Source organism: Egretta garzetta, unplaced genomic scaffold (assembly GCF_000687185.1).
Source record: "Egretta garzetta isolate BGI_Z169 unplaced genomic scaffold, ASM68718v1 scaffold497, whole genome shotgun sequence".
NCBI classification, from domain to species: Eukaryota; Metazoa; Chordata; class Aves; order Pelecaniformes; family Ardeidae; genus Egretta; species Egretta garzetta.
The window spans coordinates 98,386-109,921 of record NW_009260349.1 but is presented as its reverse complement, the minus strand read 5'-3'; the positions used below and the strand labels follow the sequence as shown (position 1 = coordinate 109,921).

Here is an 11,536-nt window from a genome sequence, read left to right as displayed (position 1 = left end):
CTGGTGGGCACTGCAAAAAACTAATAGTTCATGACTTTGGGGAACCGTGGCAGGTACCATGGCAAGCTGAAGTTTGCTCTCTGAGATGTGGGTACTTTTCAGTTTTTCTGCACACTGAGCAGGTTATTTAGTTTTTCTATGCATCCATTTCCCAGCTGTAAAAGAAAATCACAAAATACGGTGTTGTCAGAAAGGTTCAGATAAACATGTTTGGAATTGTTCTGCCCATTTGCTAAGTGTCAGTGCAGTTCTGTAGGCAGGTGGGTATCGTGGAGTGGTACCTTGGGTGCATGTGTTTGGGGTTTTTTTATTCTAACTAACTTTGTTAACAGCAGAGTTTGAATGAGTACCACTGTTTTTTGTAGTACTGTTTGTATTCAGTTTTTGTATGTTAAAAATGGGAACAGGATGGTCTAGAAACCTGATTTCTAAATGGAAGAAATATGTTTCCTTTTTTACAGCTTAATTTTTCCCCTTCCTGAAACTGAGTTGATCTAAAATAAAATGGATCATTTTCTGCATTTGTTTCAAGGTGAATACACTTGGGAAACTTGCTGCCCAAGGCAGCAGGAGGAACTATTGTTTCTTATCCACAAATACACCCAATGACACCTTCCTGCGCTGCCTCTGCAGTTCAGGAGCTGAGGAAACAGTCAATATAAAAAAAGAATTACTGAAAATGGTCCAAACAGTTACTTTCTCGTTCATCTGCTAGCAGATCAACCCTTTTTTCCCAGTTACTTCATTACCGATCTTAAATGACTTAAGTGAGAGAAAAATGCAACATTTAAGTGAGAGAATCTTTAAATACAATAAAACATTAGCCCTTCTGAACAATATTGTGTTTTAAGAAGGGCTTGTAATTGTCTTCATCTAACGTCTGAATGATTAAACACAGGGCTGAGAATTGAATTCTGTTTCTACTTCTGCCAGTGGCTGCAGGCGCTGTTTCTCGCTGGTGCAGTTCAGGTAGCAAATTTAATATTGTCCATAGCTTTGACACCTAAGGATATTTAGACCAAAGTGCTGCCAAAAGTAATGATCTTTGCTTTGTGCTGCTGTTCCTTGGTGGTATGCATCCTTTCTCCTGCTGTGCACTTTCATTTTTGCTATGTTAGCAGGAATATCTTTCTCATGAGGACATTCCCTGCTTGCCCCATCCCGTCTCTTGTGTCTTAAATTTTTTCAGAATCAGCATGAGATTTTGTTAAAATTTTATTTACAGTTTTTAACGATGTTTTAGTCAAGGAGCCAAAGCTCTTAGAATGACACAATTGAAATGACTTTCAGGACAAAGGTCAATAAGCAGAAGTGCTATTTTCTGTCTTTTCAACACAAACTCAGCATCTTTTATTTTTATGCCACTCAGGACCAGTTGCAGTCATGGATTCGGGGAAATGTGAGCATCTGTCCCAGATCACTCTTCATATTTGATGAAATGGATAAAATGCATGCAGGACTCATTGACTCCATCAAGCCATTCCTGGACTATTACGAGTTTCTGGATGGGGTGTCTTACCGACAAGCCATCTTCATATTCCTCAGGTAAGAAATGGCTTCTCAGGCTTGCTGTTCTGTACACTTGATGCCTTTTAAAACTATGTCCGGCTACAGTCTTTGTTTTCTCTTTACTTAGCAATGCAGGAGCTGAAAAGATAACAGAGGTGGCGCTAGATTTCTGGAGAAACGGGAAGAAGAGGGAAGATATACTGCTCACAGATATCCAGAATGCACTGTCTGTGTCTGTCTTCAATAACAAAAATAGTGAGTGAAACAGTGATTGCTATTGAGGTGGCACATCTCCACAAAAGGGATGGGCTGTATGTGGCTGCATTTTTACAGCTATGGTTTCTACTCGATGTGGCCTCCAGTTTTTGGCTAGCAAGGAACCACGATGCAGTTTGGAGGCCTACAGTCCGCTCTTGAGATGAAATGAAGGTTAAGGAGTTCTGTGTGCACCTTGGCTACCAGCATGTTTGCCCTCCGTTGGATTGCTTATGTTGAGGGAAGTCTACACCGTGCATTTATTGACATACTAATGGGCTAAAGGGAAAGCAAACAGAAATCCTGACAGTAAGGCTAGATATTGCAGCAGCTGAAAAATCTTTAACCAATAAAATGTTTTATTATGGGTGTTATGGTTTAACCCGGCAGGCAGCTGAACACCACACAGCCGTTCACTCACTCCTTACCCCACTCCCCAAGTGGGATGGGGGTGAGAATAGATAAAAAAAAAAACAAACCATGGGTTGAGATAAAGACAGTTTAACAAGCAGAGGAAAATAATAATAATGATTAAAAAAATGTAGAAAACAGCAGAGGAAAATAATAATAATGATAAAAAAAATATAGAAAACAAGTGATGCACAGTGCAATTGCTCATCACCCACCGAGTGATGCACAGTTCATCCCTGAGCAGGGATCGCTGCTCCTGGGCCAGCTTCCCCCAGTTTCTATACTGGGCATGATGCCACATGGTCTGGAATAGCCCTTGGGCCAGCTGGGGTCAGCTGTCCTGGCTGTGCCCCTCCCAGCTTCTGGTGCCCCTGACAGAGCATGGGAAGCTGAAAAGTCCTTGACTGGTGTAAGCACTGCTCAGCAGCAACTAAACCATCAGGGTGTTGTTGATGTTATTCTCATCCTAAATCCAAACCACAGCACCATGCCAGCTACTAGGAAGAAAATTAACTCTATCCCAGCTGAAACCAGGACAGTGGGGAATTCACTTCCTTGGCCCCCAACCCACTTAGCCTGTCTTGCTCAGTCTGTAAAAAGCCTTCAGGCAGCTATTTAGGAGCGACAAGCTGACGTGCCAGCCCTGCTGTGGGCAGTCCAGTACTTCTTAGGTTTTCTCGTGCAGGACTTCTAGTGAAAAGGGATTTTAACATAATTATGCTCTAAAATTATAATGGGAAGCAAACTTACTGTACTTCTTAAAAAGGTTAGATACAAGCTCCAAAAAAAGGAGCAAGAAAGGTGGTCTGGGAGAGCTGATAAGAGAGAGGAAATCTGTTCTTCTCTAGGTGGGAGTGGGGAAAGTATGAGACTAGCACCTGGGGAGCAAGGCAGTCAGAATTCATTAATTCATATGCAGTGGACCACATTTATGTGTCTGTCCAGAGCTTGATGTACAAAGTACCATGAGAAGGGGCTCGTATTTGGACTTGTGCGTTATAGGACCCTAAAACTGCAGGTGAATTCTTACTGGTATGTAGCAGAGGGCTAGGATGTGCCTCTTGCTCCCGTTCAGCCCGTGGTAGTGTTTAACTGGAGGACTATTAACAACTCTCTTTCCCATTGCAGGTGGGTTTTGGCACAGCACCTTGATTGACAGAAATCTCATTGACTACTTTGTTCCCTTCCTGCCTCTGGAATACAAACATGTGAAAATGTGCGTCAGGGTTGAGATTGAATCTCGTGGCTATGCTGTGGACGAAGACATTTTAACCAGAATAGCTGACGAGATGACCTACTTCCCCAGAGAGGAGAGAATTTATTCAGATAAAGGATGTAAAACTGTGGATGCAAAGCTGGATTACTACTATGACTTCTAACACTTTATTGCTATAACCTGCAAAGAAGCAAATTTAACTTAATCACAAAGTGGACAACCCATTACATTTCATTTTTAAGCACATTTTAAAGTGCTTGAAGGAACATTATGTTTTAACTGGTGTGTAAATAAGCAGCAGTGCCTCTGCATTTTTATTCTGTCACTAGCCATGGCTCCCAGGTACTTCAGCCTTGTGTTGTCAAGGTAAGGACGAACTGCGTTGTGAATGCGGGGTTCTGTGTCTGACAGTGCCAAAGACGACTCTTGGATCGTGTGTTGATCATCAGAACCATTTGGCAGAATGTTGGCATGTATGGAAGGACTGAGTCTATGACCGAATTTTAATTGGATTTTGGTTTGATGTGGATGATCTCTAGACAATATTGAGAATTTTAATCAAAGTTCTTATGCCTGTGAAAGCCTTCGTTGGGCTTGTGTGGGAATGTTCCTGTAACTGCATTAGGATATGTGTCTTTTCTCCTTGAACAACTTGGCTCCAGTAAAGATAAGGGAGAATTCTGTAACTAAAAAAATCCAGAGTCTTCTATCTGACATCATGCAGTATCATTGTCTTTATCAAAACAAAGGTATAATTTGGTCTCCTTGCATGCCAAACCAGGAATATGAAACTCTTTGCTGTGAATAGCAGAGAGCGGACTTAGTATTACAAGGAAGTGAGTTAAAATCCTTGACTGCCACATCATTGTAGCTGGTTCCTGGTTTTGGTTACTTTTTTATGTATAAAGTTGCCCAGAGTATGCTCTCCCAGGAGCCATCTCAGGAGGGAGAAAAGTATGCTGACTGGTGAGTCACCTTCATGGAAAGGGTGTAACTTAATGGGAAGTGTGTACAGGTTAAATTTTACACCAAGGAAACGGAAGAGAGGTTTCTCCTCTTCACCTACATAGTAGAATTCAGGGAAGAGCCTGCAGGGGTTTCCCTTTTTCATCTTCTCACCATACTGTGTGCCTTTGAGGCAGGGATGAAGACAGATCCAAAGGCATTTGAAAAAAAGATGCGAGATGTGTCAACTGAAGTTACTGCGAAGCGTGTCAGACTCGTTTCTGAATGTGAGCACTGCAGAGGCTTTTTTTCACTCCAGTTTCTATTCAGAATAAACTTTTCTCATAGGAAATGTATTTCTTAGCTACCTTCTGGTGTTCTTTGCATTGAGTGATTTGATGTTAATTTTGCACAAAGTTCCTACTAGTTGAAGAAGGGCATGCTGCTTTTCTGGCTGAAGTGTTCAGCTGTGTTCGAATACAGGTACCTCCCTTCTTGAGTTCAAAGGGAATAGATAGGAGGAGATGTGACTTTGCTACCTGGTGAAAGGGAAACAAAAGAAGTTTGGAGTGGAAATTGCACTTCTAGACCGTTGGTACTAATAACACTCGCACGGTTTTTGTAGAGGCAGACTTTCTAGATGTGTATGTGAACAGCATTGTAAGGATGTAGAGATTATGTTCAAAGGGTGGAGACTGCCTCTGTTTAATCTCTTGACTGTTCTTGAAAACAGCAGACCTGGCTAGGGGCATCTCCTGCATCTGGGTGAAAGAAATGTGTGTGCCTGAAATCACTGCCAGGTTTGATCCTTCTGATCCTGTTGTCATTCCCCCCTCTAGACTGCATGGTTTCAAAGCTGAGGTCCTCACTGTGTCTTTCTTGCTTTGACTGGGTAATTTTGGCCATTATTCTTTTTAATAGGCCACCTGAAACTGGATCAGACAACTTAAATAAAAATGTCAAATGGGGGGAAAGGTCTGATTCTCCAGAGGAACAGTCCATTGGTCAGGTGAGAGTAGCTGAGCAGTCGCTGAGACTGAATTTTGTTTGTTCTTACAAAGTCCAGTACAAGCAACTGCTGCTTTAATTCAACCTTCTTCTGCAGGGAGCGCTCCAAGAGCTCATGCTGTGCTCATAAAATCAGAGGCTATGGTTAAAATACAGTGATGTATTAAGTGCTGCTTTTGATAGAAAGAGGCAGCCTGGCCCTAGAGCTTCATCTGCCTGACGCTCTGGGCCAAACAGCCAAGCTGTCGTGTGTGCGGAGCGGCACAGTGCAAAGTCCTGATGAACAAGACAGCGTACGCTTCCCAGATACGCTCCGTAATGAGTTTTCTTGTGCATCATCACAGCACAACACATGGTTCACAACAGCGCGAACAACTGACTGTTCAGTGAGGTGCACATTGTTGCCAACAGCTCTACCTTGCTTGAATTACGCCGTTATTTACACACTGGCGCTTTTTCAGTACTAGGGAGGCTGCAGAGGCTCTGGCCCATGGAGATAGGATCAAAGCCTGGAGTCCTGTCATGCCTTTGCCAGCTAGAGCAGAGGTGAAGAGCTGCTTTGAATGACGGCTTTCCAGATGCAGCACAGAGAGGAGGAATGGTTAAATGAGCTACCTGAGGCTTATTTATCCTGCAGTGCCTGGCAGTATGGTAGGAGATAACTGTTAATAACTATGAAGCAGAGCAGGCAGAGATTTTAAGGCTTTTTCATAGCTGTTTATTTCTACTGAGCTTTATCTAACTGCTGACTGCCTTACTGTGCTGTTGGATGACTCAGCTTGTTTTAATATCAACAGGCTATTTAATCTGCTTATCTATTATAAACAAGTTTTTAAGAATAAAGGAAGCTTAACAGAAAGCTGCAGCTCTTTGAAAACTGCATAAACTAGTATTTTCCTAGAGCTGAACATTATTAAACCAAGAGAGAAAAGTTATTTGAGATTTATTCCAACTGCAGTACAGTAGTAATATTTAGTGTTTTGAAATTGCACAAGTATTTTGTATTTGGAGTCACTGTAACTAGATGTACCATTTACACCTATGAATAAGTCAGTTAACAGGCAAAACACTATACATGAAAAGCAACAGTCCAATGTCCCAAGGTTAATGGCTAGCTAGTGTTTGGCTCTGGAGATTGCATCAGCATGAACAGTTTACCAACATTTGACAAATTCCATGTGGGGTTGTAAAAGGCAATCGACATTTTTAATTTAGAGCTTAACAAATGCTAAGCTCTGTTGCAATTTGAATTGACATAATAGTGTTGAGACCTATAAGTTTTGCATCACATCTTAAAGCAAGTTTAAGTACAAGTGAAGGAGTAGAATCTGCAGCACAAAAATAGCCCAATCCCTTGTACCAGTTTAAAAAACACTACAATCAACCAAGTCCTAGGCACTTCTGTCTCGTGCTACAGTATCTGAACCACAAGTGATGGATGATGAAAGAGTTAAAGCTTGTAACAGAATTTTAAACCCCAGCCTTACCAAGTGGGTGAAGGTTAAATCATCCTTCCCAGCTCCCTAACTCATCATGCACCCTTCCACACAGACATTCTTTAATGTTAAAAGCTACTATAAAACATACTTCTCTAGTGAGGTATGGGGTGGTTGTTGATTGCTCCCATTTCCCATACTCCCTTCTGTGTGGCTTTCTAGGAAGAGCTTTGTATTGCTGTTGCTTACACTTCAGTATAAAAATACACTATTAAAAATAACTTCTGCCATGAAAGCGCCTTCCAAGCAAGGTGAGAATAGTGTTACCCACTCCTAGGCTATTGGGTGTAGCGGGGAGGGACTGCCAAAGCTCCTGGGACTTCAGGCCCAGGAGCCTGCATGCAGATTAACCTGACAAGCTGTAACAATCAAATCCTCATGAACGATTTCTCTAGTTAAGAACAGGAGACTGGCCTAGCATGTTTTAACAATTGGATCTCTCAGATGAGTCCCTTTGCTTAGGAAGACCTGGAGTTAGCACACACATTCACTTAGCCCCCTTAGAAAAATATAAAGTTTCTTTTAACCCAAAGCAGCAGAGGGGCGAGCAGTTACTTCCCGCCCCCACATCCTTTCTCTACTATTTACTAACAGATTTCCCTGACCTTACCATGACTTCCCATACTACTGTAGCAGGAGATGTGATATGATGCCACAGCTCAGACATAAATTGTAAACATGCCCTTCTGTCCGTGAGTAGCTGACGCTCATCTGTAGAAGCCACAACAGCAGCAATCTGCTGCAAAGGACAGGAAGCCTTCCTCCATGCCATCTTCTTACTGCAACTCATCAAGGTGTTCACCCTTGCAGACACTATCATAGTCCTGAACATACCACACAGCCCTTCCTTTCACTAGCCTGTGAACAACACCATGTACAAGGAAGGGAATATGACTGCCTGGAAGAATTCCTCTGTTCTCCTTTGCTCTAGCCCAGTTTTTGTGGAAAGAGGAATTAAATACTTAATAATCCCAGCACTTGGAAAGATAAAACAGGAGAGGCTGTATGCAGTGCTATGTATGTGTCACGCTCAGAAATTCTCTATAGGTTGAAAGAAAAACAAAGGGGGCAGCATTTGGATACCAGCCAGTTCAGAAATGAACAGTGGGATGTTAAGTTTAAAAAAAAAAAAAGTTAAAAAGCCCACACAGTATTTTCACCATACTCCCTGCAACAGTAAAAAAGCTTAAGTGCAAATATACAGATTTCCAAAAGCTCTGAAAGTGCTTTGGAGACCTGAAGGGTCATCAGCCCCTGGCTTTCATATCTCTCATCACAATGTCTTCGTGAATATCCAGCTTGGCCTGTACAGTCTTGCAGCCTTTATCAGAGTAGATTTTCTGCTCTTTTGGGAAGAACGTCATCTCATCAGCCACTGCTTGAACAATCTCCTCATCGACAGCATGGCCACGGGCTATCATTTCAGCCCTGATGCACATCTTCACATGCTTGTACTCCAGGGGCAGGAAGGGGACAAAGTAGTCAATGAGGTTCCTGTCGATGAGGCTGCTGTGCCACAGTCCACCTGGAGGAGTTGGGTAAAAGGGAAAAGCAGGGCAGGGTCAAGAGATGAACCTTGTGTTATGAAGTAAAAGGAATTTCCCATTTTCTGGGGAAAGTGACTTACTGTTCTTGTTATTGAAGACTCCTACAGATAGCGCAGGCTCCAAGTCTTTCAGCTGAATCTCTTCCCTGTTCTTTCCACTTGTCCAGAAGTCAAAAGCTGCTTTATTAATTAATTCACCACCTGCATTACTATTCATAAAAGAAAAATGGACAGTAGTGAATACAGACACAACACAATTTCTTTTTTAGCCAGTTACGCGTACTGCTAATCTTCTTGATGTCAAACAAGTCACCAAAACAGAAACCTGTAAGCCAAAATTTAGGGAAAGTCTCCAGTTCTTTAAATAGCCATCAGTGTGTGGTGGGTTGACCCCAGCCAACAGCCAAGCACCTACACAGCTGCTTGCTTACTCTTTCCTGCCTCAGCGGGATGGAAGGAGAAAATAGGAAGAACAAAAGTGAGAAGACTTGTGGGTTAAGATAAAGATAGTTTAATATGTAATGAAAAGAGGAGAAAAAAAATCACCAGGGAAGGCTAAGGAAATCACTCCCCACCCCCCCAGTCAGACCAATGCCCAGGCAGTCTCCAAAGAACCATCACCTTGGAACCTGACCCCCACCTTCTTTCTCTACCCCGGTTTTTATTGCTGAGCGTGACATTACACAACATTCAATATTCCCCAGGCCAGTTTGGATCAGCTGTCCCAGCTGTGTCCTCTCCCATCCTCCTGCCCACCCCAGCCTACTCGCTGGGGGCAGCATGGGAAAAAGAGAAAGCCTTGAGGCTTTGCAAGCACCAACCAGAACAGCCAAAAACACTGCTGTGTTATCAACACTGTTTTAGCCACAAATCCAAAACACAGCACCAAACCAGCTGCTGTGAAGACAGTTAGTTAAGTCCATCCCAGCCAGACCCATGCCAAAGTGGTGCACCCATCCCAGAGAACTTCCCCAAAATGTGAACTCTCACAGGGTCTGTGCTCTTTGCCAGGCTCGTGAGCTCAGCACACTGCAGTGGTCTGCTGCACAGCATCAGCCCTGCTCTGCTACAGCCACAGGCCACACAAGAGCTCATAGTACTCCCCTCTGTCTCTACAGAGAGGGTCTTCACTCCAGAGCAGATCTTCTGCTGTTCTTTGAGTGAGGTCCCATAGGAACATCATTATCATCATAAACACAGATTTATCTCAGTATGTCAAAATGACTGAAATAGGTGCTACAGACCTGAGGAAGATGATTCCTGTAGGACACCCCATCAACCTGCTCATAATAGTCTAAGAACGGCTTGATGGCATCAATGAGACCCGGGTGCATTTTGTCCATTTCATCAAAAATGAAGATAGACTGGGGACAGGCACTGACGTTGCCCCGAATCCAGTTCTGCAGTTGTTCCTGGAACAAGAGGTTGAAAAACACTGAAAAACTAGGTCCCTTGGGGATGTACTGCAAAATATTTGGATGTTACAGCCTTGAGCGACACCCTTTCAAATGTCAACATCGCACACTCGCTGGTTATACTTTTTTCCTGAAGAGAGGATCATAAACACTGTGACTGATCCCTTTAACTTGTGACACTGAATTTAAATGTGAATTCTTTTCCTGCTCACAGTTGAGAGACTTCCTTATTCTTTCTGCTTAGCGTCAGGGTAAGGCACAAAAGCCAGGCTGAGATAGGAAGTCTTGAAGAAGAGAAAGCCTCTTTCTGTTTGTTTTTAAAAAAAATAATCAGTGTTTCCTCTTTCATACAGAAACCACATCTATCAGAACATCAGTTTTGGGTACCTTCAAACATTAAAACATGGAGATCAGAGTTCTGCAATGTCAAGGAATGAAGTCACTTGAAAAATCTCTCATGCAGGCTACACTTTCTCATTGCATAGTGCATGGTGGGTTGACCCAGCCAGCAGCCAAGCACCCCAGCAGGATGGGGGAGAGAGGACAAAGAATAAAAGTGAGAAAATTAATGTGTCAAAATAAAGACAGTTTGACAGGTGATGGAAAGAGGAAAAAACAAAGCAAAGGGAATCACTCATGCCCCTGACACATGCAGACCAATGCCCAGCCAGTGTTAGAGCAACTGCCCCAGTTTTTGTTGCTGAGCATGACAGCATACACTACGGAATATACCTGTGGCCAACTGGGGTCAGCTACCCCAACTGTGTCCCCTCCCAGTCTCTTCCCTACCCCAGCCTGCTCGCTATGACTGTGGGGGAGGGAAAAAGCAAGTTTTGAGACTCTGTGAGCACTGTTCCGTAACAGCCAAAACACTGGTGCGTTATCAACACTGTTTTAGCTGCAAATGCAAAACACTGCACCGAGGCGCTGCTATGGAGAAACTTATCTCCGTCCCAGCCAACCAGTAAGTGCAGTTTTAATGCCGGGATTCTTTCCTAACAGCAAGCACCGCAAGAATCAGCAGATGGCATCAGTGAGAGGCCAGCACTGGCACATTACTTTCACTTTGGATTTCCTGGCATTTTGGTGCCTTTCTCTTTCATTTCCTGAATATGTTTCCCCGTCCATTTCTCTTGAGCACCAACTTGGGAAATACCCAGCTGTAAACCTCCAGTTGTCAGGTACCTGGGGAACCTTGTGCAGCACAAACAGCCAAACCCCCACACGAGGGGGTGCAGGGTGTCAGGGTAACTGTATTACCTTATGTCCCTCCTCACCTTGTAGAGCTTGACTTGGTCGTGGTGGGGAAAGTGCAGGGTGGCCAGGAAGAGATGGACGAACTTGCTGCGCAGGCCGGCGGGGTGGACGTGCTCCGCCAGGATCTGGCTGAGGAAGTTCTTGCCAGTGCCCGCCCAGCCATGGAGCGAGAGCGTGAGCGGCTTCTTGGGGCTGGGGTTGTTGCTGAAGCCCATCACTGCCTTCAGCACCACGTCCTTGGCCAGGTGCTGCCCGAAGAGCTTGGTGTTCAGCTGCGCCTTCAGCACTGCGGGGAGAGGGAGAGCTCAGCATGACATGGCCACCAACGGCTGCTGGTCACCAGCCACGCACCAGGCAAGCTTGGTATGGCCACTGACGGGTGCCAGTTACTGGCCACACACCAGGAGAGCTCAGTGTGGTCACTACTGAGTGCCAGTCACTGGCCATGCACTGGGTGAGCTCAGCGTGGCCACCCATG

The 11,536-nt window shown here is 44.0% G+C and overlaps 2 protein-coding genes across 2 annotated transcripts in view; one reads left to right on the top strand and one right to left on the bottom strand.

Moving 5' to 3' along the window:
* LOC104129826 (torsin-1A) overlaps window positions 1-4,642 on the top strand; it is a 5,295-nt gene extending 653 nt beyond the window's left edge. The window contains exons 2-4 of the mRNA XM_009642799.2: window positions 1,370-1,545; window positions 1,637-1,764; window positions 3,304-4,642. Coding sequence (XP_009641094.1) covers window positions 1,370-1,545; window positions 1,637-1,764; window positions 3,304-3,554 — 555 coding nt within the window. The 3' untranslated portion in view covers window positions 3,555-4,642. The remainder of the gene's footprint in view (window positions 1-1,369; window positions 1,546-1,636; window positions 1,765-3,303) is intronic.
* A 136-nt stretch (window positions 4,643-4,778) lies between these two features.
* Window positions 4,779-11,535, bottom strand: LOC104129825 (torsin-1A). The gene is given in 6 exon segments (XM_035898232.1): window positions 4,779-8,365; window positions 8,468-8,595; window positions 9,631-9,645; window positions 9,647-9,798; window positions 11,079-11,362; window positions 11,460-11,535. Coding segments are annotated over 6 exon segments (933 nt in total). The 3' UTR covers window positions 4,779-8,087.
* Window position 11,536: the final 1 nt, after the last annotated feature.